Source organism: Rhea americana, unplaced genomic scaffold, assembly GCF_003343005.1.
Source record: "Rhea americana isolate MKP2758 unplaced genomic scaffold, rheAme1 scaffold_217, whole genome shotgun sequence".
NCBI classification, from domain to species: Eukaryota; Metazoa; Chordata; class Aves; order Rheiformes; family Rheidae; genus Rhea; species Rhea americana.
Genome location: NW_028186317.1, coordinates 1,069,031 through 1,094,871, shown reverse-complemented (window position 1 = coordinate 1,094,871; position 25,841 = coordinate 1,069,031). Strand labels below are relative to the sequence as shown.

Here is a 25,841-nt window from a genome sequence, read left to right as displayed (position 1 = left end):
GTGCATGTGAAGAACGCCTTGGCAAGCTGCGCTAAACATGCTGCTTTTCATCTCACAAACAGCTCAGCTTTCATAATTCAATTAAGGAACTGAAAAATTAGTGTACAGTGGGGAGCCACTATGATACATAATTACGATGCTTAGATTTCTTTAGAATAGCAGCCAACCTTAAAGACCCCTAATGATTTCCTTTCATGTGTTATTTAGCTATGGTCCCACGTTACCTCAATGAGAGACTGCAGGCAATTAAATAAAAGCCTGAAAACATCTTAGCCCCTGACGTTCTCAACGCACAAAAAGAGCAGATCTAGGGCCAGACTGGGATCCAAGTTCTGGCTTCAGCCTAACTCCATTAGGATCATTCTGGATTTGATTAAATTTATTCTGAGAACAGAGTTTTTGTATTTCACTGAGGACTTCCATCTTAAACCAGAAGTGAAACTCCGGTATACAGCTGTCAACAGAAAAAATGCTGACCTTCCCCATCCTCATTTGACTCTATTCCCACCTTCTCAGACTTGAGAGTGAAGAGTTATTTTTATAAAGCTCCTTATGTATTAGCTACATTCTGCAAGGCTTAATGGCTAATGAGTTAAATTGGCTACGTAGGGGGGAAAGCAGGCTGCACACACACACTCACTACTGACTCAGCTCCAAGATGGGATTAACATCAACTGATCATAATGATTTTCTTCTTTTTCTAAATTAAAAATAAAATCTATTAATAAACAGAACCACAATGGGTAATAAATTGACAGATGGTTTTATACCTGACTTTGGGGAAAAATTACCATGAAAATAGCAGATGACAGTGGCATTTCAATGACTTAAATGGAAGGGAGGACTCATGGCATCAGATACAATAGCTACAAAGAGCTTCCAATAAAGGCAAAGCATCTTCTGCCAAGTTCAGTGTGGTGCGTGGGCAGCTCACAAACTGATCCAGCAGTCAATGTCAGAAAACGTCAGAAGTGTTGTTTACAGACCAGTGACCGAACAGTGCTGTCAGCCACACTGGAGCATCTCTAGTGAAGACAGTGGACTTAATCCAGTGACCTGGTGGAAGTGACAGAAGAATTTGGCTCCAGATGCATTTCAAAACCATTTTTAGGTTTCTGTCCTGAGCTATAGCTCAGAAAAAAGTGWCTCAGCAAAAAGCCAAGTGCAGAATGTCCTGCTTGCAACCATTCATTCAGAGCAAGGGTGAAGAGCAATAGTAATGCAAAAAAGCTTACACTATCTCTTTTTCCATGTCTCTCCTAAAAGATCCAAGCTCTGTTCCAGAATAACTTTCTCTGTTGAAAGAAAAGCTTCTGTCAGCAGTAAGGAAAATACAGCAGAAAAAGGTTAGAAGTTGAATGTTACCTTTTTCTTTAGCCATCTCCTGCAGGCAGGAGTAAATGACTCTGGCACCCAGGCTGAAGCCAATCAGCGTGACGGGTCGCTTGCCCTAAGAAAGAAGAGAAGGCAGGAAAGGCCATCAAGTATTCTTCTAGACCTGGAAAAGGAGCCTGGCCACAGGATCCCTGAGACCCTGATAGGCAAAGCACTTAAGCTTGTGCATGATCTTTTAAAAATTTTAGCAACTCTGGTGATTTCAAARGCATTGTGTATCCTTACAGTTATGCACAGTTCAGCATTCAGAATCCTGAATATCTGAGTATTTTGTATTTTTTGACATTCAGGAAGTTAATCAGAAGGATTCAATAATTAGAAGTTGCAACAAAATAGGTGTTTCAAACAGCAACAAAACAAACACTGTTGTTGTTTTGAAATTTCCAAATGAAAAGCTAATTCAAGGAGCAAAAGTGGCAGAAAAAGCTGCAATACAAAACTACTAACTACTTACAGATTTAAGACTGAATTGCAGCAGTGCTGCGTGGCTGTTATCGAAATGATGTGAGGAAAGGTTTTATTTTGAAGAGCCCAGTAAGGATTTTTTTTTTTTATGAGATCAAGGACAGCCTGATCTCAACAACAACAAAAAATAAAAAATGTTCTTTTTACGAACCAGGGAGCAGGTGTGTGGCAGGCTCCCTAAATACCACGTTAAATAGTTTTAGACTCTGCAGCACACTGGAATATGTGTTTGCACAGTAACTAATGCTTAAAAAGGCGGTAACGAATGCCCCCAAGCAAAATAAAGGGCTTGTCTGAAATACAGTTTATTGCCTTTCCTGGGATTGCATTTTTATGACAAATCAAGTTTGTTCCTACTCTGCTGTTTCACATTGTTATTTATGACATTCAGCTCTGGCTCCCAGAGGGCTCCTCTATAACAGACACCGAACCAGCGCCCCTGCAAGATGAACATGTGGCCGGCAGAACGCAGCCTGCTCCRCAGCCCCCGTGCCAGCGACAGCCCAGCAAATAACGGCACGCGCTCGCGGGGCAGAGGTGACTTTTGCATGCTTTCTGGGGGAAGCTTAACTTTGGTGGCTTCTTTCAGATACCACCCCATTCCACTTCTGTTTGGGGCGTTTTTATTTTGTCTCTAGCTCAAGCTTTTAAGCTTGCATCCCCTTTAGGCATATTTCTTTTTCCCTGACAAGTGTAAATACCTGGTACTCTCCCTCCCTCTCTCCTCTCCAGTTTATATTTGTCCTCTACTTTTCTCCTTCTCATTTTAGTTCAAATCCTTTCCCTCCTGCCAGCAGGAGCACAGAATTACTTGCCATAATTGTGTCAGTGCACCTACAAACTGCTTGCTAGARTCACCTAAAGGCAACATCCAAATGAATCTGTGCTCCTGGCCACTTTTATGCCGGTGCTTCACTGCTGCAGTGAAGAAGAGAAGAGGAAGTGCGTTTACAGCAATGGGTCAGTATGCGAGTCTTTTTGCTTGTGCATCTGATAAAAATGAAGGAAATTACAGACTACTGAAATCTTTTCCTCAGTTTAATTCCTCCCAAGAGAAGACAGCTGTTAAAGAGAAAAATCCAGCTCTTTCCTTTCTCCTTCAGTACTGGATTTTCCTCCTTAACCCTTTTTACAAGAWTACTGCACAGACCTTGTCACAATTRTTCCAGAACCAAATCTAATGAACACCTGTATTAGTTTAGGATCAATAAAAGCAGAAGGCAGCCAAAATCTTCAGTGAAATTATTTGACATTTGTGCTGGTATTATTTAGGCAAAAACAGGGCTCATGGTGCAGCTAAATGCTACACAGTATTCTCTTATACTGTATTGCTAGTGCCTCCTAATTCTCTTGACTATTTTTAACACTGTTCTCTTTTCTTTTTCTCTTACTTTTCCCTTCCGTTCTCAAATTTCCATGGCATGAGTTTGCCTTTCTGTTTTGTGAAGTGGTCAAGCTGATTTTCATTTATGACCTGGGTATCTCCTCCTTCACACAGAAAAGTTTGGAGTTAAACGKAACAAATCTTTGCAGGAATTATCCAATTAACTTGGAATTTCCTATCTTTCCTCAATGAAATAGATACATACTGCTGACCTTCATCCAGCAATTTTTCATTTTTCAGTTTATTAATCATTTTCTTCTCCCTGGGCAYACACCCCTTGCTTGTTAATGGGCATGACTATAAAACTTCATCACTGTGGACCAAATATTGATTCCTTCCAGACATTATTCCTGGAGTTATTTCTAGCCAATTACCTGCTGCCGGCTGAGCAATATATGTGCCAGATGTTTGCCAACTTCAGCTGACCGATGGAGACAGACTCCCCAGGGGTTGTCAATGACACTGGCAACAGTCAGGAGCGAAGCTGGCCAAGTCAAGGCTGTCACAATACCTGCAACGCAAAAGCAAACAGTATGGCACAGTCACAAATCAAGGTTGCTCTCAAGAAACGTCAAAAGCACGACAGTTCACTGAAGTTAAAAGCTAAACATAGGATTTTCTGTCATTTTCAGTTCTTCTTTCTCAAGAGCTGATCTGAGAAATGTTTTGCTGGACTAAAGATAAGAAAGAATCTGATGTTCTGATATGGAGGCAAACAAACGCCATACATCAACGCAGTCTGCATGTTTGAAAGGTTTATGTAAAGCACTAAAACACAGTATAATTATACACGGAAATAAAGACAGATACACACGGAACAAAGGTGTTTCCTGATTGGATTTTAAAAGCACAATTCAATGACACAGAGGCAGAACAATCCAGTAAAGAAAAACTTTGAATTACAGGTGTGGCAGAGAAGACTCCTACGTCAGTTCTTCAGGATGAGTGTCAGTGCTGCCAAGGGAAAAGGTTTCTCAGAAATCTTTCTTGTTTAGGAAAACGCCTTAAACAACAACAAAACGTGCATGAGGCAGATCTGATACAGTTTAGGTGCTTACCTGACAAGACAGTAAATTTCAGGGCTTCTTGAGCCATCATGTTAACAAAACCATTCAGCAGGGTATCTAAGGCATTGCCCAGCTCCATCAAGTACTTGGATTCCCAGGCCAGACAATACTGCTCACTTGACTGCAACATGCTGCTCCATGGTGCTGTGAAGCTCCCTAGGAAAGGTTGCAAATGCGGAATACATCATCACAGAAAACAAAACAACAGCTGACTCYTGGCAAGAATCCACCAAAGAAACAGGAAAGACCCTGCAAGATACCTGAATGCATTGTCATATTCAAGAATTATATTTAAAAATACTATTGGATTTAGACTCCAGTTCCACTCTTTTACATTAAATTTTGGCTTTGTAAATGTTCCCACAGCTTTAGCTGCCTTGGCAAAGAGTCTTCAGTGTGGATACAGATATTACCTGCAGGCTCAAGCTTCATGACCCTTCAATTGCTTCAAGACTGCCAAAACAGAAGTCAATTAATACTAATTAAGTCAGGTATTAAGGAAATCCCTGCYCTCATCAGGCCAGGTCCTGCAGCTCTTCTCATACAGACCCCAAAGAAATGTCTGTCCTGACAAGGATGAAGTGCTGAAAGGCTACACAYGCTGACTTCAATGGGACCAGAGTCATGGAAAATGTGCAAGATCTCATCAAAATCTGCCACAGAGCATCTTCCTAGCACTTCAGCTAGGTAGGCAACGATTGCATTAGTGGCTCTGTCTGAAAGCAAGGAAGAAGAGCATTTGCAGATCCAAACTATGCATTTAATTTCACTTTGCCACCYAGCTTCTTCGGCTTAATTTTTTTCTTCCTTTGCAAATGCTAATCAAAAGCAGTGCCTGGAAGTTTGAGAGAGAACAGAAAATTTACACTGTACAAGGTTAATTTTTTGCTGAACAATTTTCAAGCCACCATCTCTCCTGTCTGTAGCGTAGGAAAGTAGTAGGGCAGAGCAAAAYTTTCATCTTAATTAAACAAATCGCTCCCACATTGTTCCCTTCTTGAACACTGCAGGGCAGGCTGAAGCAGCCTCCGACCAAAGTGGCCTGGGTGAGTCCAATGCCCAGTCTCACTGCGGTATCTTGTCAGATTTGTGGATGTACAGACAAGCAGCTAATAGGAGGAGCTCAGAAATCACAAGGTAAGAACTCCTTAAAAATCCCATCCTCAGTCCCTCAGTGTTAAGGATTCATGTACACAGACGGCCACCGCCGCAAGTAGGAGAATGGATAACAATTTTAGTTTTGCTGTTTTAAACATTATAGCAGATTGCTAAWTATGGAAGAAGAATGTGTATCATTTGTAACTCCCTTTTAAGGACAGACAGACACAGATAGAGTAAAAAGGTTCCTGAAGGGACATACTTGTCTTGGTAGCAGTGCTTGGGAACCCTCCAACCCCAAGGATTCAGACCCCTGGCAAACGGATGACATAAAAAACCAAAGCACAGTACTGCAAAGTGAAAATAACCTTACTCTGGCAGTTAATGGCAACCTAACAAGCAACAGGACAGAGATACAGCCTTCTGCATTAATGATATCAAACGCTAATTATGATGCCTCTGAATAAATTGGCAGCTGTTCCATCAGGTTGCTAAACACATCAGCAGACGGCTGACATATTTTATATGACAAGCTATYCCGGAAACAAACGCTACAAGCTTTTCAAGGTTGCCGCCTGCTAGTTCACCTCCTAAGTGCTGTGTTTAACAGGATTGACTTGACACAACTTTCTCGGCAATAAATTTCATTAGCTAGCAGATACCGAAAAAGACACAGCTTTCTGTTAACTGTTGGCGGATAAACAAGGTTTCAGAGATAGGTGAGATGCTTTATACTAGTGTTGAAAATCATCCACACCAACCAGATCTTCTCCCGCAAAAACAGACAGGATTTAGTAATAGAAACCATCCTGTTTAGTACTRTTGTCACTACTAGCAATTTACTGTCATCTCTCTTTCCTCTGCAGAYTGTGTTACAAAGTATTATTCTGAATTCAACTGTTTCAGCCAACAGGCCATGTAAATGTGGGAAAGACATCACGTTACTAGAGCAAGAATGCTGCCTGAGCTAGGTTTAACCTCCTCTGCTGACCACAGCYTCATTCCAGAACCATCTCTGTGGTCCACATCCAGCAGGCGTAGCTCAGAGCGACTATTTCTGCTCTGTGCAGGCAAAGGGACCACAGTGGGGAAAAGCCCCACTGGAGCGGTCGTGGCTAGTTCTCAGTACCGCTCCTACAAAATGCCAATTTGTGCTAAACTACTGCTTCTTACACAAAGGCTTAGCCTGAGTGGTAAGTTAGATTCTTCCCCAGCCATTATGAATATAGGTAAAGGCTTTTTCTGGCAGGCTGTTGTCTTTCTGTTGCAAACCAAACTCAGCTATTGTAATTTTGCGATGCTGCTCGAGAAGGCTGGGAATGATGCTGTTAAAGCAGTTTCATGTGGTGGCCTAGGAGTAAGAAATCATGATATTTATACTTTCCACTGAACAACTATGACACGAGCAGATTATTTATAATGTAACACTCATTCTCAACACTGTCATTTTCTCCATCACAGACTGGCTCTCCAGACTCCTCTCTGTATCCTTGTCTAGTTCTTACCATATCTGCCAGTGCACAGCCATCCAGTGATTGCTATGGTGATATGAAGCTGCTTTCCTTCAGTAAGTGGGAGAAACTCAAACTCCTCTATGGCTCCCACACGTTTCTTCATCTTGTATCCTACACACAGCAGTGCAGAAACACGAGTCTCAGAAATCGCACAGCAACGATGAGACTCTACAGAAGCTCACACGACTGTGAACACAATCCTGTGCTCAGTAGCTGCGAAACGCGCACTCTCTTACCAGTTAGGCCAGCTCCAGCTACTCCAAAAAGGGATGCCATGACAGCAATTCCAGCAGTTGAACCTAGAGCAGCTGCCCCAGCGCTTCCAATGATAGTAGCAGCTCCAGCAGCAACCAGGGGGGCAGCAAGACCCCCTGTCAAGCCTGAAAATGCAACACGTGAGATCTCCAATCTTTTGATCATTTACAGAACAAAACAGGCAGTCCCTTCTCCCTGCTGGGTGAATTCCTGCTAATGCTACTGGAAGAGACCAAATGATGATCTTGTTTTGCATCACCAGTAAAGGGACTTTGAGACCCTCCCCAGGACTTGAAACTCTACACAGATTCTTTGACTGACTTCAACAAAAATGAAGAATAATTTAAAAGCCAAAGAAGGACCTTGTGGCAGACTAGGGTGAGCTACACYCTCTATGCTTAGGAAACATAAGGGCACGTGCAACTAAGCTAGTTRCACATTATTTTGAATTTGAAATTGAAGATGACAGTCTGATCCTCTTCTAACACAAGAGGAAAGGAGGAAAAACTACTTTTTAAGGGTGACCACCTCAGCTTGGTATTTTCTCCAGCTGAGAACTTGAGTCTTGTGATTTTATTTCATAGGATGTACAAAACAGTCCTCCTTAACATGCTAGCTCTGACTGAGCTAGGGTGGGCCCACTGCTCCTCCAAGTCAGTGGAGTTACATTAGAATAACTATTTCAACTAATCCTTTCAGTTTTATTTTGGTGTGGCTGAGAATGCTTTTCTTAGTGGTTTTTTTTCTTCTTCTTCTTGTATCTGAAGCAATATATTATCTTGAGCCTGGCAAAACAAGCAATGAACACTTTAAAATTAGAGCAAGGCTAAGACACAAGAACAGCTTTTGCTGCTGAATGTGCTGAGCCAAATGCCTGCTGTGCCCCTAGCGCTGTATGTGTGGTTCTGGAGCAAGTCTCTGAAATGCCCGGGGCAGCCTCACCGATCACTGTTCCGCCCCCAACGGTTGCCAAGCCGATCAGCAGGTATCTCTTCAGCTTCTTTCCTCTTTCCTTCTTTTTTCGTGATACTTCTGCAGTTCTGCAGGGGGGATAAGAAGCAGAAAAGCTGATGGAAAAGCCTGACGGATAAGAATGCTGCACCAGAATCTGCTTATGTTCTCCTCAGTAAAATCTCCCTGCTGGGAACAGTAAAAAACTACCATGCAGGTGTGGACTGTGACAACACACACAGATTTATGARCCTGGAAATAAAACCACAGATTTAAACTGAAACAATGTAATTGATTACAAAAGGCAACAGATGTTACTTACTTGGAAAACCCTTCCTAATAGGGCAGAAGCTTGTAAAAGAAAAAAAATAAACAAGTGAAAAAAGTTAAAAGTCTAAAGCATTTTAACAYCCATATACTGCCTATGTGCATATACCTTAAATAAAATCTCTTGCTGTTTTTAGAACATGAAAACCATGTTTGCATTATGCTGTTAATTCTCTGTGTCTAATGGAACAGAACTGGATTCTGCATATGTGCCCTCCAGGCAGACTGCTTGCGTTCGTTAGAGACACTTTCACCTTGAGGCTGCACAGCGCTGCCAGGCTAACTTGGTGTCTAACTTTATCTCATAGTTTGTTACGAGCTGCTCTAAAGGCTGGTCAGGCTGAAGGCACACGTCGGAAAAGGAGGCAAACTGCAAAAGCTTCTGGGGTTTTCAGTCTCAAGGGTAAGAGGAAAAACCTGACAAAACACCGTACCCTCTGGCTCCTCTCAGAGGCAGGTATATATCTAAGTATTCAGGGCTGCAGAAAAGACATTGGGTCAGATTATGCATAAATTACTACAACAAATGTGTTAACCTCGTGCATCACTCCAGACAGCAGAGGTTTCCCCTTTTCATTCTCCATTCTTGTGTTTGGCATTAAAGGCATAGGCTGTTCTTGCTAAAAGCTCATGCAGTAACAGTTCATGACTGTGTGACAGTACAGAGGGAATTTTTTGATTTTTTTTTTAAAAAGGAAAATAAAAGGAAAAAAAAAAAGGAATGCACACAGGACTTAGAGCAGCATTCATGGTATCTTCAGGCAGGAAAAAATTCTGCCAGGACAGTCAATTCTCACATTTTAAGGCTCGGCTTGCAGATCAGTATCCTGGGACTGTGAGCATAGCAGATCAGGGCTGAATGCAAGCAAATAGGTTAAATAATATCTGCATCCTATAAACCTTAYGCCATCATATGTAGCCCTGTGCACATACCAGATTTCCTAAATGAAAGGCTGCCTGCAAATGTAAATGATTACTTTTGTAACCAGCTGTGCACTGGCAACAGGTTTTTTTGTTTGTTTTGTTTTCTAATGGTGCAGTTCTGTGGGGGTTTCTGGTTTAAGTTGGTCTTTTTCTCCCCAGCCAGCGACATTAAAACTAGACTGTCAAGACAGAAGGACAGACCTTGTATTCAGTGCCACAAAATTTGAAATAAAACTTAATTCACAGTTGGCTTGCAGAGCTGGAAAAGCAAGCCGGAACAATACAGCACCAGTTTCATCTCCTGCCTAATRGGGAAAGTGAAATGATCTTGACAGACTACAGAGAAAGAAAATTTACCTCACCCAGTCAAGCAAAATGGGACTGGATTTTGTGAATGAGCCTTACGAGTTGCTGCGATCCCTTGGGAGAACGTGGCCTGTGACGTGAGAAGCAAAAATACTGTGRCTTGACGATGAGTAAATCCTTCCTCTCTACGACTGATGCAGCTCTSCAGTCCCCTTGGAAATGTTCTGCTGAAGACTAAAGGCCACGGTCTATTAGACCTGAGAGCCGCATTGATCCAGACACTAAAGGCCAGATTCTGCTTTTGTTGCTCAAAAACAAAATTATGTTGGTATAATAAAAATCAGAATTTGTCCTGAATTCCTGGAAAAGTGCACTAAAGACATTAAAAAACCACCCTCCTCTAAACCTCTCCTTTTACGAACAAGAACTGAAACTGAATTAGGTTACATCTACAAGATAGTTACGTGGAAACATAGAAAGTTGTTTGAAACAAAAGAGGATGGGGATAATTTGTGCTAACAAGGAAGGAAAAGGAATCAAACTGCATTTTCCAACAACAATATTTAAATTCAGCCACTTTCTAATTATGCATCACAATCTAATAATATAGTTATTAAACACAGTCATTAATTCATTCGTAGGTGTGCATTTAAGCTATGATTTAATAAGCTTATCAGAAACAGGTGAATAAAGCTAGAAGGAACAAATCATAATTCTTATTAGGCAGTACTTTTGGCTTCTCTCCACTGTCTTTGGTTTACCTCTTTCAGGAAGCACTTTCCACTTCATAGGAAAGTGTGAGAAACAGAGGATACTGCAATAAGTAGTTTATAGAGGAAGTTGCCTTCTAGCCTGCTTACACAGTGGTTAGTCTATGCCTTGAAACATGAGAATTTATCTTGCTTCCAAACTTGGATATTTTCCCTCTTAATCCTAACCTAATTGTGGATTTTCATTATCCATATAATTGACTAATCCTTCCTGGAACCCTCTAAGCGCTCTGCAATTTTGATAAGAGACAATTTTAGCTGAGTCCCAAACAATACGCAGCTTTGTAAAACACAGCGGGAGGAGAATGAAGCACAGTGGGCGAAATCCCTGCTCGCTGCAATCAACGGCAGCACTCCCACCGCCTTTCACAGCACGGAGACTCAAGTCTCCGCAGTGATCCTTCAAAAAACACTGCGTTTTACCTCCATTTGCACATGCTGCAACAGCGAATGTATTTGTCTGCAGAGAACAACTGAGGAGCCTGCAAGGCTATTTAGCAACTTCTGTAAAACCCTGCTAACTTTCTGYGATTCCAGGGACAACTTGCTCTTTGGGAATGCCCTAGCTGGTGCACGCAGTCACCGAGCTGAACACCCGGCTTTGGGAAAAAAAAATACTCCTGGTGTTTCTTAAACAAGTGCTGTAGATAGACTTTTAACACCCAAGTTGGGAATCCAGAAGGAAGACAACTTTTCCCCCAAAGAGCACAAACTATGAGACATCCTAACGCRTGCTGCCGTTCCAGCAAACGCTAAGGGTCTGCCTCTGCACTGCCTGTCAGCCAGGAATCCCGATACCCACCACCAAACAATTCACTTGGCTCTTCTTCGGAGAATGTTCCTTGTCTCTTCTGGGCTAACATTTACCTGCTCTCCTGCCATACTSTGCCTGCTCCCATAGGAACGCAAACATGCACAACGCACAGTTGTTCCTTCACAGAGCAGTGACAGATGAGCCAGAGCAGGATAGGAAAAAAATCAYAGCGTGACAGGAAAGAATGAGCATGCTGAGATCTGCCTGAAAGCAGGCAGGAGCTGACCAGTATCAGTAGCTGCCGTTTTAATTTTAATGTCATCCACATTAAAAATGTTTGCCATGGAACGCGGATGTTCATCCCGTTATGAGGATTTTGTGGCTTTCTGAGACAATCTCACCAAACGCATCATCTGAGAAAAGGAGGAGAACAGAAATGTAGCTACTAGAAGGTCTTCTACAACACGCAGAGGTCCATTTTGGGGAAATCTCTTTGCTTTCTAAGAATCAGAATAATGTCAAGAGAGCTGAAACACAGCTAGCCCACCTTCAGTTGCAGTAATAAGCAATTTGAGTTATACAGGTAGAAATATTGCAGTTAAATCTTGTCTAAAGACACAGTAAGTAAAACTACTACCATGAGAACTTTTACTGGTCCTTGTTTTCTGGCTGTAACTGGCATCAGCTACATTTGACAGTTGCTTTCCTAGTAGCTTCTGCACTATAATTATCTCTGCTTTTTTTCCATGATGGTAATTAACTGCCTCTTATGGTCCTTCTCTGCTCTCAGTTATTTGCAGCTTCTTGCCTGAACCACAAATTATGTTCAGAGAGATTATACAGGTAGGATTACAGATCATTTTCCAACGATGAAAAGCAACACGAATGCATTTTAGTGAGTAGCTGACATCACATTTTCCAGTTTCTCACTTAACTGTGCACAAAAAGAGAGCTTTACACCTGCCAGTCAGAGCATGTTTGGTCCTAGTAATGTGGATTTAAATGTTTGAAGCAYTGTTCTACAGATGACCATATTGAACATTAACTTTGCAAATACTGGGCCAGAGGCCAACACATCCACTGTAGCACAGCTAGGAGCAAAACCTCTCACAAATATCAGGAAGAACATGCATAAGCAGGAACTGCCAAAAACCTGCTTGCTCATGACTGCTCCAAAACCTCCTGCAGTGGACGGTTAAAGCCAAAAGGATCCTACACAGATGTTAATGTACTCCCCACCCCAAAAACTGTGAGGCCAAAGCAGTGAATGGGTTTATACTCCACTTCCTTTCCCCATGGAGTTCTAACTTAAATAAATAAAATAAAATAAAATAAAATAAAATAAAATCTATCTCATCTCTCATCTATTCCCCACTAAATCGCAGCCTTGCACTCTTTTTAGCACGGCAATAACAAATGGTTTTTTTTCCACTGCAGTAGTGGACTGCTGTCAGGAGCCACAGTCCAACTGATATGTAATTATCTATTGTGGCACAATCCTTGCAAATGACTCCTCACCCTCGTTACATGTGTTTTTATGTGCTAAAGGCCCAGGACTGAATTCCACTTCCACAAGCCACAGCAAAAACAGTCCCCCTTATTACCAACCCTTGCTCCTGTATTTTAAAAGGCATCCTTCTTAGAAATATATGATCTTTGAGATTATTTTGACTTTCTCTTTTTACTGTAAGCTATAAAGGTAAGCTTTATTTAACAATAAAGTCTTTAATGAGAGATACCTATCACATGCTCCTTGGGAACCGCACGGTAACATCTAAATTCTGCTGTGTCAGAGACACTGATTAAAGCATTTATTAGCACTCAGGTTAATCTCAAAACCCCTGTTTGCTCAGTTCATAGATAAAATTATTAAACAGTCCTCTGAAAGCCTACTGCGGATATGTTTACCGCCTGACATATTGCTAAATCTTCACACATTTCCTGCTAAGCAAGTGAAGTATAAAAATACCGTATTTTCTACAAATAACACATTTTTGGCTATTTTACATGGAAGAATTGTGATTAAGAGCACTAATTTTACTTTCACAACAACACAGAATTAGGAGTCAGGTTTTCAATGGAATACAAGTTCTAAAGTAGCAGATGTTGCCTAGTGCTAGATTGCCTAGATCTACCTTCAACAGGAGTTAGACAGCTGACTCTTAAGCATGCACAGAGTAAGACAGATCCATAAAAAATCAGTTGCTAAGGATCTCATCCTAAAGTTTTATAGTAACTTCATTCTGCAAGGGAAAATATTGTAGAGATGTGCATTAGGCTGAAGTTAAATAAGAAATACTTGGCTTTAGGGTTCAACTCCTTGACTTCTTCACATTAACCAGTGCCCTCCTAATAAGCAGAGCAAGGGAAATCAAAACACTGTGCCCAATCCAGCCYGTTTGCCTTTCGGCTTAACACTTCTCTCAGGGCACAGGGCCAACCCTTCTACAATTCCTGTGCGACATACTCAAGCACTACAATGCACCAGAATATTATCAGGGAAGCTGGAGCACAGAACAAATGGAGTGGTCAGAAGACTGTCCGTGGACACAAGTAATTAACACTAAACTTTCAAGCGTTGCGGGTGGTTTTTTAATCCCTATGGTCAACCCAAATRTTCTTACTCTGACTCTTCCTCTTTTTGCTCCTTCAGGCTCTCAAGTAAAGATTCCTCCAGGGCTTCCAGCTCCTCCAAGGGGATTCTCAGCAACCAGGTGATGTGGCAGATCAACACCCTCGCTCGAGCATCATAGTATCCTTAAACAGAAGGAAACCCAGGAAATCAACAGGTCGTCACTACACAAGATTAAAAGGCAAGTGGTGCAGGCAGTCATGCTGGAGGACCATGTTACATGCAACATAGTTTATTTCCTCAGGTCCTCTTAGTCTTTCACRTATTTGAAGACCATTACTGTTATTTAGAGAAGAGGAGCGCTAACGGGAAAATCCTCCTCCTCAAACCTCATCCTATCAATAGAGACTCATTATACCAGTTAATTGCATACTATATTGCACACCATCAACTTACACACCAACGGAAGATTCGGCATCTTGTACCAGTGCACCTCCTCACAAAAGCTGTACGTTCAATTCGTATCGTTAGCAACAAGAGAGATGTTGGAGTTGAAAACTACGCACTGGATCACCTAGCTGCACTGGGTGGCTTCAGCTCCTGCATATCCTGGATAGCTCTTTGCATTTATACTTCATTGCATGAAATGCAGGAACGGACAAGACATTCAGATAACGTGCAATAGAGGAATGATTACTTCAAGACTTACAAACAGGTGTTCTAAAGGAAAAGACATTTTTTAATTTAATAGATTTGAGAATGAGTTGCACCAATTCTTGTTTTTAACCTGCATCTCTCATCAGCATCTGCTGCTTGCGGATGGTAAGCTTCCCTAAAGGGTTCTCTGTGCACGCTGGAGTAAGAAGTGCAATTGCTGTTCCACAGGTGGGTGAAGATACWGACTAGACACGTCTACAAAGTAAGCACCTGATATCTGCTGCACGCACATCACATATGGCAGCTAGCAATCTATTAAGTTCATATATTTATTGCCATCATTACCAAGATATCCAAGGACTTCGGTAGGCTTTAATGAGGCCACTTTTAAAAATTTGTGCTTAGGTAGGAAATAGGATAATATTATCTTTATTTCATCCCTCAAATGTGCCACRTCTTGCAAGCCTAAGCAGGTGTTTTAACAAGCAGCTTTCTTGCTTCCTGCCTACTAATACACAAGTTAGCTTTTTACTTAGTCAGCATGGTAGTAAGCTGCAAAGCTTGAAATTACATTTTTTTTAAATTACAGCTTAATATAATAAGCAGTTTTGCAATAACAGACTTCAATTTTCTATTAAAAATAAAACACAAAACAAAAATGACACATTGCTGTCACGTAAAACAGGAAAATCAGCAACCAGTGAGTTCCTTCCTGTGCAAACATGTTAAAACATGGAGATTTCAAAAATGCAAGTAGTGATATCAAACAAGCTTCTTTTAGAAAGGAATGTTTTGCCCAGTGGGCAATCTCTGTGGAATGAATTTTATCAGACTAATCCATGGTTTTGATTGTAAAYCAGAAATCTCTGAGTAATATACTATATGAATAAAATGACATTTACTCAAAATTGGCTTCACAGGACACCCCAGGATTTATTCCCTGAATATTTTTTCTTCTTAGGCAACAAACAATTCACAGAAGTTTTTCAGGCTGAGATTTTCTGAACAGCTTCATGGCCTTCCTAAAGGAATAAGTCATCTATACCTCTTCAAACAATGGCAAACARCTACTCCAGGGTAAGCATTTAACTTCAGAACACTTTTACCTCCACTTGCATTTGCACGCCAATACAATGTATCTGACACTTAGAAGCTTAACAGTTGTTCAATTCTTAAATTACCAGTTACCATTAACCATTACAATTACAATAGTTGCCTTTCCTGCAGTGGAATTAGAGTGTGCTGCTTTTGTACAAAAGGAACTAAGATAAAATAGGATAGTACTTAGAGCTTTTTGAGCATTCTATAGAAAGAGATGTGAAATCACCTATATTACTCTTACAMAGAACAAATGCTCTAGGCAAACTTACCATCTTTAAGACAGAAGGACACAAGATCCTAAAAAGAAAAAAAAATCAAGTTAAAACTGATGGTAGAGGCCTAGAAGTCTCAAAATGGAAGCATGAAATAGAAAAACTACAATTTAATTAATGTAGCGTGTCAGTTCATGACAGCAGGAAGGCAGCGAGACACAGTTCAGGTAGGGCAGCATACAGCAAAGCTTAACGCTTTCAGTACAGAATTCTCCATACTCAGGTACAAATGACTGGACAGAAATAGTTAAGTGCAGAATGGGAGGGCAGTGCCTGATTTGTATACGCTGAAGCAACCTGCATTTTTTGTGATTTGTGATCACGTTGCAGCTGAAAGCACAGGATTTCATGCTTAGGCAAAGCAGGGCTCCAACTCTGCTATTGCTTTTATGACTACTACTAGTCTGGTCACATATACCTCTGTTTTCGACAACACGGATAGCATTTTTGAATGCTACTCTAATGGACTAGTGGGCTCATTTTTTGGCATTCTGAGAATTCACAGCTCTAGGCAGTAAGGCTGAATTGGCAGGAAGTTCTTTTGGACTAAACACCCCCAAACAGAAATTCCAGTGTTTTTGGCTACCTGTAAAGACGGAAGGACTTGACTTCTACGTTGACTCTTCATCAGAAGAATTGGAAAAACAGTATTTATCAATCCAGCACATAGTTTCAAAAGACAAATCCATCAAAAAAAGAGGTAAGCGCTCCTTAGATGCGAAGTGCCAATAAGCACAGTAAGTACACAATGACCAATATTGTTACTACTATGTTCTCTTCTTTTATGGTCACCTAATARATTGCTGGTTCTTTATGTAACTACAACACACAACACTGGCTCAATCTAGCTACTTCTCTCCTATGCAAGCAAAGGAGAGCTGAATTTTACAGGGAATCCTTCGGCGTTTGTGGAACACAAAAAATGCAGCCAAAGATGTAGGATGCAGCCAAAGCGTTTCTGATTATTAGTCCTGTTGCTGTTACTACTGAGCTTTTAGATATGCGGACACCAGCCCCTCCGCCCCAGCTGCAGTTTTGGGTGAAAGGGCCAGCACGGAGCTGTCAAAGCCCGGCAGAGGTTCCAGGGCCAGGAGTCCCGTGCAGAAAGCTGCCCATGCAAAGATCCTAAAGTCCAAAGTAAGGTGACCCTTGTGAGCTTGTGACTGCCATTCTCTACGGGCTACTGTAGGCAGGATCCTGAACAGGGTTGCTAGTTTGTGCAGTCCCCCCAGGGGCATCGAATTCTCCCCASGCGTTGCAGCAGGAGCCACACATCTTGACTCAGGTCCTGTACTGACATGCCCGGTGTTGTCTGTGGCACCTGATGTCAAATGCTCGTTTTCAGAAATCCGGCTTAAACATTTACRTGACTGTATTTCGAAAGCTGAGGGAATGGACAGAGGTAATCAGGTGATAAACTGGAGCTACTGTGCGATTGCATCTGTGCCAATGAGCACACTCAATTATTTCTAATCAGTTTAGGCTTTGCACTGCACTAYTCTGCATAGTCATGTGGAGTATAACATATATTGATAAGATTGGTTCACAAGTAGTTTTTCCTGTCTCTCTATGCAGCATTTATTTTTCAGTTGTATTTTGAAGATTAGTGATTCTAACTCCCCTGTAAACTCCGTGCACAAGGCTACTATCCTCTAGCTGTGCTATCACACACATAAATGAGTAAGACCTTACTAAAAAAGAGGAACGCTGGTTCAGACTCTGCMTTTTTTGATGAATTGGTAAAAGTTCAAAATCCATTTCCTTAAAAAGCAGAGAGCTTCAATCCACATTGCAGGGCTGCTGTCTGGGAAAACAGGGGARAATGGGCATTCTAAGTATGTCCAGAGTAAGAACCCTGATTCATACTAAGAATCTTAAACATTTTCTTACCAAGAAACAGAAGTGGGGCAAAGTCAACTTCTTCCTCTCTTTCTGTTGYCACTAAATGCAAATAGAAATTGCCTTCCTGTATATATGCAAAGCACTGCCTTCTCATACCACACCTACAGCCTGTTTGTTATGACTACTGTCCTTACCAGATTCAGTTAACCAACATTTGTCTGTTATTAGTCATCTGAAATAAATGCAAATAAAGATAAGAATCCACAGTCCTCCAATTTTCACTGAATCAATATTGAGCTCACCCCAACCTTCCTGATCTCACGTATCATCTCTCCAGCACCTTTGAGAGAGGGGGCATTCAAAAACGTAGTACTAGTGCTGACAGGACCCTGGCATTGAACATACAGAGCGATCGAAGTATGTATTTGCAATACCCAGTAAATAAACAAAGAGTATGTGGAGCCAGTAGCAGCTGAATACAAAGAAGCAAAGAGTAGCATGAAGCAACACATGTGAAGCTTTGTCCCTTAGCTTGTTTACTTTCAGGTAACAAGGAAAAAGCTTATCTCAGCTTGATATGCTGAAGTTTCCCTACCATTAATACACTTTCCCAATAACATCTTGCAAGCCTTTCATGCCTCACTTTATAGTATCTTTTAACGATATCTTTCTCCTTTGACAAAATCAATCAACTTGTGCATACAGGTCACTGCCTGAGGCCCAGATGTTGAGGCATTAGACTGATAGCTATTCCTGACCTTTGATTTCAACTAATCACAGAATTGTTATCTAAGGCTTCTGTATTCTACTTGTTTCAAGGTGATGAATGCCTCAATTCTCTGATTCAAAACAAAATACTGAACAATCCTGCTGATCCATAGACCCAATTGTAACAGCATAAGGACCCCGTAAGCAGCATAAGCTCAGAGCAAGCAAAAATTAAATTTCACCAAATTTCTGTCCTTGATGAACTCAGCAGTAATGCAGGAAGACTCATCTAATTCTAGAGAAACCATCCTAGAGCAGAGAACTACCAAGCCATTCAGATATGGAAGGAGCTGGGGGGAATTCATTCAGTTCGAACAATCAACACCTAAACAGCTGCTCATTTTAGAAAGTCTGTCTTAACTGACTAATTAAATCTAAAGTCTCTGTCACTGTACTCATCCTGTTAAGGATTTTGAGCACTGTAACTTACGGATGCTTGGGACAGATCCTCTGAAGCCTTTTATGGACTGACCAGAAGACAAGAAAGATGGCTTAGATTATGAGTGTTGGTTATGATGAGCCAGCAAGTTCACTCTCATCCTATCTTTACTTACATGGCCTTGCTCTTGCATTTGTTGTTCTGTCAGGTCATTATTAAAGCTGTCTCTGTCATAACTATTAATACTGGAGCACTGTCTGCACGTAGGATGCCTTGCTACTTCCTCGTGTGTGCAGCGTACAGTGAAGGCTGCTTGGTGACATTGCTCGCGTTACACCTGACACCAGTGGCAGTCTGCTCTGCTCTTCGTCCTGCATGGCATGACATGAGAATGCATGAGGAACACTTCTATAGTATATTTTTCAAATGAAAATAAAGTCACAATAACTTGTATTTCCTTCTGGCCAAAGCTAACTCTGGGAAACGTGCTATTTGGATCACCCTCTATGTTGCAGAAGACTAATTCTTCCTCCTGTACTAATAGTATTTCTGTCCAGTTCTCAGCTACATAGAGGTGCTTTATGTCACTGGGGAAGGACCCTTAAGGAGAATGTAAATATGTCACACTCAGTCTAAAAACCCTTTCTTAGCACTACTGCAGCTATGTAAAAGCTAGATGATCTACCCCCTGAAGCAATCCTACCAACATACATGCACTTTTCCCTGCTCCTACATAATACCTCTGATTCAGGGTAGGGTAAAGGATACAAATGAAAATCAGGCCTATCACGTTCAGCATTTCACCAAAATCTGCAGAATGCACACACGAAACAACAACACTGCAGCAATGCAGGCAAGAAAAAAAGACTGATCATTCTCTGTTCTGTAGAGCAGAAGGCATCAAAGACAGCAAATGTTAATTTAGCTGACTGGAACTGTCTCATGAACATCACTCCCATGAGCTGTTAACAGACAGAAAAACCGCCAGTCACCCACATAGCTATACACAGATCAAAAATCTTGATTTTATTTCCCTGACTCTACAAACAGAACTTCAGTCACAAACAGAAAAAAAAAAGGACAAATCCTTTTTACAAAAGCAAATGGTGTGAGGGGAATACCTGAACTTACTTGGGTAACGACAACAGGATTATTCTCCAGTATGGGATCCTTCAGCAAAATCTGGGCAAAAGTTTCTGTGCCCTCGCCTCCTAAGCCACTGGCAAAGGCTGTCATGGCAGGCAAGACAGCATCAGGCAGGTCCAGCCATTTCACCAGGCCCTCAATGAATTCCATCCTGAAGGAGCTGTAAGGCAAGAGAAGCTGTTGAGGACAAAATGCCTTATCTTCATCAGTCATCCTCACTGAAGAGTCTCAGGACTAAAACACCGACTAATAGTCACTCAGGTTGTCTTCAGCCTTGGTCTTCCCTGTTTTACTTTTAGAAAAAGGAACGGTGACAGCAAAGGAGGATATTTCTTCTGTGCCCCAGCTTCCCTGTCAATATTCTGGTGCACTGTAGTGCCAGAGTATGTCACATATGATTTGTGGTGTTTTGTTAGTACAGATATACAACTTTCAGTCCCATAACTGGGTATTTTTGCAACGCCTGAGTGATCCCTGCTTCATGCATTGATCTATCACTTTGCACACAAAAATCAAAGCTCTGTAAGTCAGCAGAAAGCAAGTTTGCTATCAGGCTCACAAGCAAGCAGCCTGAATAGGGCGAGACCTTTCTTCAATACAYGCTTTGAAGTCTGCAAGATTAAGGGGTGCAATTTGTGCTGAAGTATAAAAGCCTTAGAGGTGCAAGAGGGAGTCACCACAACTAAGAAAACAGCTGAGAAAACATCTAATCTCAATGAGTCCTTTGCATTTCAAGAGGTCTCAAAAATACAACACCAAGAGGGAGACAGCAGGAAAATGTCAACACCAGCAATTAATCAGCAGAACTTGCAAATTCGTCTTCACAAAAGGACTCACCACCAGAAAAATCTTCAGCCTTTGTAACTTCGGAAGGCCCCAAACCAGCTGGCCCACGATCAAGTGCCTGCCCATCACCATATAATAATTTAGGGACTACCCTCATGACACCTGGAAGCAGAGGCCTTGGGCTAGGCCAACATRTGCTTAACACTCTTCTTTAACCCAACCTATCGCACCGACAATACAACTCTGACACCAGCTCACTCCGAGCTGCTACCCAAAAGCCACCTTCTTTGCTCATCCCCTTGCTACTAGGCGTAGTATTTAGTACCTTTGCTCTTTTTCAGGAAACAGCCAGGCCAGGGATATGCCACAGAGCGCTGCATAAGCAAATCTTCCCGGTTCCCCCAGCTGCTGGCCCAGAAGCACACACGAGTCCTTGTCACCTGCCTGGCTGGCCGTGTTTTGCTGTTTCCAAGCCTGACCGTTCCATGTCTCCTCTGCAGCCATATTTACCTGCAAATTCAAAGAGAAAAAAAGAAAACAGCCGGAAATGAGAAAGCAAGAGGACAAATTGCCTTCACTTTTTCACTTGCTGCCTCTGCATTGGGTCAGGTCTGTCGAGGTCCAGCTTGCATACTCCTCCGGCAACATGATGCTGCGAGCAAAGCACGCAGCAGRAGCCTTTGGCCACCTCTGCTGATTCTCAAATTTATGGATCAGATGAGTAGGTAGTACTTTACACAGCAAAATTAGATGTCTCCTTTAAGATTTACAGAGCTCAGGCTCCTTTCAGGCCTATCATTCACATCTTTACCACAAAATTAACATGTGCTGTAAAAGCTTTGCACACGGTGTGGGGACCAGTCTGAGGCAGCTTGGAAAACAACGGGCCTCTCTCATCCTCAACTCAAATCGCTCTTCTGTTCATTTTGCTGACAGTATTAGGAAAGCTGAGTCCAGCTGAAGCCTTTGATTAAAAGGAGTTTTAACACAACTCATTATTTCCTATCTCATTTGCTACACTGTGCTTGTAACATTCTCTTCTTTATACCACCTGCAACCACATTTTTCCAAAACATGTCAGTGCCACACAAACTTGAAGCTGGGACATAATATTGTTTTTCAGAGTGCAGAGGCGTATGCACCTTCTCGCTGCGCACTTACAATTTAACTGCTTTAAATTGCTCCCTGGAAGCTCCACTGATTATATAAAGAGTCTATGCTGATAATACAAGTACCTACACGAGATGACTGAAATCGGGCAGATATCACAACAGCTCATTTCTCAGGCTTGCAGTATGTGTCTGCTCCAAAGCTCGCTTACATCACCTTGGATTTCCACCGACTCYATCGAGATTCAGTCAGGCTCCAAAGAAATACGTATGTTATTAGATACTTCCTATTGAGGTGCTTCCTTTCCTCTCAACCCTGTMTGAAGAAAGGCATCTAAAGAGGCATCAGGCACCCTCAACACTTTGCCAGACAGCCTGTTCTTATGGCATTAACCAAGTGTTGAAGCTCAGAGCACGCGGACACCATTGATGTGCTAATTTTGGAGTCCCAGAAGAAAGAAATGCAGCACTAACGCTAGGAGCAGCTCTTTTTAAACAGATTTCTTTACCATCTCCTTGCTGCCTGTCATTGCCTCCTCAGAGAGATGTCTGTGTCTTGCTTTCCCGCTCAAATTCCTTCAAAGCCACTCCTATTTCTCCAGGCCTGCACCACCGATCTGCCAACATATCAGCACAGTGGAAATTCATCAAGAGCTAATGATTACTGTTACCTCAGGCCTCTCTCCCTGAGAGTGCCCAGGCCCCTTCAAATGTATCTCCTGGTGCCGTGACTTGAGCACACAGGTCTAAGGCATCTCAGTGTATTTCCATGGAAATATCACATTCCAGCAACACAGGAGCACAAAGTTCACAGGAATAAATAAGGCGCCTTATTTTCTGTACCAACAGAAGGAGGGAAAGGCAAGATTAAGCTTCCCCAGGGAGAGCAGGCACCCGGGCAGGCCCCGTCTTGCACCTGGCTCAGCGCAATGGCAGYATTTGCTGAGCTGAAGATGGAGCCAGACACATTTCTGCAGTTTCCATGAGTTTTCTAAACAAATCCCAATTGTGTTACAGTCCCTCATTATTGYCTCAAGCCCCCTTTTCTCTTAAAAAAAAAAAAAAAAATCAGAGTAGCTTACTCCAAAAGGAGCTTCGCAAGTCAAAGCAGGGCTAACCTTAAAGTGAGATCAGATTAGCTCTGGCTTTTGCCCAACTGGTTTTGGTTGCTTGTTTTCTACAAGGCAGGCCACATGGTCACCTGACTTACTGACCACTTGGGCCAGAAATAATCTAATGCTTAAAGTATCAATAACTTTATAAACAGTAACTTAGCATGTCTGTTTTTTACTCACCTCCAGACACAAAGGTATTAGCTTATTACAGGAGACAGAATTTGAAATTTTCCCTGCCCAGACATGATAGGAAAGATTTATTTGTTTTTTAAGAAGCCAAACCAGCAACCCTTGGAAAGTTTTATCCAGCCCTAAAGTTCCTGAGATGTTCTTAGATCCCATGATAATGGCCTTAAGGAAAAACTTAAGAACAACAGATCTGAGAAAGGGGTAATAGCATCCAGGCAGCTCTGAGGCAAGAAAGAGAAATAAATGATTCTATTTTCTCCCAGAGCTTTGCTTTGGTTTAAGATACAGTGGATTGACCCTCTTTCCAGAGTCATGCCTTAAACCATAAACATGTAACTCAGCTGTAAATAGTATCCAGACATTTGGATTGGGTGCTGCTTTACTACATCAGCTTGATGGGCCCACCCAGGATTTGCATATAGTTTTAATCTAGTAACCATAGGCTCATCTAAGTAGTGAGACAGCTATAAAGGATACAGAGACAGTACAACTGCACAGTTGTAGCTATTTTCCAATCACACATTAAAAAAAAAAAAAGATGAGACCAGTTATGAAGTGACACCAGAGTGGCTTCTTGCACACAACTTTATTGCCTCTGTGCAACAAATAATTTACAACACTGAGCTTTTCACAAGTACCAAGAATGCCCTAAGAAAGCTCTAAAAAAAATTACTTTCTCTGCCATAAATGAGAGTTCTGAAGATACTCTGATCAGCCTGCTCAGTGTGTCCCTCCTCTTACATATCTATTTCCTCAAAAATACCTAGGAAAAATGAGCCTGGATTTTCAGATATGCAACATAAAAAAATAGTGACATGTGCTTTAATGAGATTCAGTACATACATTGTATCTGATGTTGCTGAAGTCAACAAGAACCACACTAACTAAGAGTCTAGAAAGACTGGGTGAATCATTTTGGTGTTACAGTCAAAAATCTGGGCCCAGATGTTTTGTCACTAAATCCATCAGGAGGGAATTGAGACCAGAGTTAGACAAATATCCTGAAAGTTATTTACAGCTTGTGGTGCTAGAACTTATGTCTCTCTCTCAAACAATGCGATTCAACAATCTATAGCATTTCCATAATCTGAACTGTCACTTGAAAGAGATTTTTTTTAAATCACTTTCAATGCTTATTTTTCATAMAAACCCCTTTGTTTTCCTGAAAGGTGGTATATTTTACATCATGGTTCCTGCAATCCTATTTGGAAAATAAACAGATAATCCTCTTGTGGTCCTAAAACTGGAAAATACAGCCACGCTCCTTCCCAAATGGAAAACAGACTGGCATCGCATTCTTCTTAAACRGACTAAACCAGACTAAAGTGACCAAACAAGCAACACATTTATCTCCAAGAACCTCAAAAGCCTCTGAGGCATCTCATCAACTTCAAGGAAGTAGCTGTAAAGACTTCCTAGGATGAGGACAGCCAAAAAGTCCCTTATAAAGGAAGAGGAGGGCCACACAACTGCTGCATGATGGACACAACACCACAACTACAGAAACATAAAGGCAGASGAGTTTCCTTGAGGACTTGGAGGGGCTACAGAGCCACACGTATGCTTACGTGCTGGCAGAGCCRGCGCCTTCGATCCAAGGATACCACCTACCAACAGGGAACGCAATTAAGTCACCGCCGTGGAGACGTGCGCTAAACATAAAACGGAGATCAGACAGCCACTGGGGAGAGGGGGAAGGGAAAAGTTGGAAACACGGAAGAGCCAAAACACTAAGCACGTGCACAACTTTCAAAGCGCATTCGGTTCGGTTAATCCAGGCATTCGCACCAACAGCTATGGAGGATAAACATCCTCATGCAGAAGAGCCAATAAAGCTAGGAGAGGTGCTGCATCAGGGTCAAAATTGCTTAGTGGAGGAAGGAAAGAAAAAAAACACTAAAAAGGGGGTCTCCTGGGGRCTACATTTTTCCTACATCACTGCTAACCCTCAGGTTTACTGCAAGCTTCTAGCCCTTTGTGCTTGAACCCCCCCAGCATATATGTATATACATACATATACATATATATATATAAAAATAAAAGTGCAGAAGGTCAGATTTCAGTGGGAGAAATGTTTGCAGCCCTCTTGGCTGTAAAGTTAACAAAGTTTAAAACAGGGTGACACTCCTATCCTGATGCCTCGACTCTTCATCTCTTCCCCACCAGTCTTTCCCTCTAATACCTCAATTTTTTAAAATAAATATTTTTTTTTCACAGCAACCAACAACCCCGGAGGAGGGGGAAGCGCCGCCCGCCACAGCGCACCCCTCAGCGGGGGAGGCCCAAGGAGAGCGAGCTGTCCTCCCGCGGACCCGAGACCGGCCCCCCTCAGTCCTATCCGAGCCCAACACCCCCCTCTCTGAACAACCCAAACAGACCCAGACCCGACCTGCTCCCCGACCCGGCCTCAAATAACGAGCCGCCGCCACCGCGGCGCTGCCTTCCGCCGCCGCCGCCTCCCCGCCCCTTCCGCCCGCCCGCCCTTTTCAGCCGCTGCGCAATCTCCGTAAGGGGGGAGGGCGGAGCTGGCTCGGCTGCGTTACGGACTCCTACGCACTCTTGCGTAGCTCTACGCTACTGGCGTAACAGAGCCCTTCGCGCTTTGGCGGCAGGGCGCGCCTGGCGGCAGCGGCGCGCCGCGCTCTGCCGCGGGGCTGGCTGCGAGCTCTGGGTCGGCCCTTCTTCCCGGCTCCTG

General features: G+C 42.3%; 1 protein-coding gene across 2 annotated transcripts in view; it reads right to left on the bottom strand.

The window, feature by feature from the left end:
• TMCO4 (transmembrane and coiled-coil domains 4) overlaps window positions 1-25,600 on the bottom strand; it is a 45,287-nt gene extending 19,687 nt beyond the window's left edge. Inside the window, exons 1-11 of one of the 2 annotated variants that reach the window (XM_085305210.1) lie at window positions 25,536-25,600; window positions 21,059-21,243; window positions 19,933-20,107; window positions 15,810-15,837; window positions 13,835-13,967; window positions 8,121-8,218; window positions 7,160-7,303; window positions 6,915-7,034; window positions 4,303-4,467; window positions 3,619-3,755; window positions 1,366-1,450 (exon numbers count right to left, since the gene is read on the bottom strand). In XM_085305210.1, the coding sequence (XP_085161336.1) occupies window positions 1,366-1,450; window positions 3,619-3,755; window positions 4,303-4,467; window positions 6,915-7,034; window positions 7,160-7,303; window positions 8,121-8,218; window positions 13,835-13,967; window positions 15,810-15,837; window positions 19,933-20,107; window positions 21,059-21,237 (1,264 nt within the window). In that variant the 5' untranslated portion in view covers window positions 21,238-21,243; window positions 25,536-25,600. Of the gene's footprint in view, window positions 1-1,365; window positions 1,451-3,618; window positions 3,756-4,302; window positions 4,468-6,914; window positions 7,035-7,159; window positions 7,304-8,120; window positions 8,219-13,834; window positions 13,968-15,809; window positions 15,838-18,976; window positions 19,173-19,932; window positions 20,108-21,058; window positions 21,244-25,535 lie in introns of those variants that run through there. The other variant, XM_085305211.1, reaches the window with a different exon arrangement.
• Window positions 25,601-25,841: the final 241 nt, after the last annotated feature.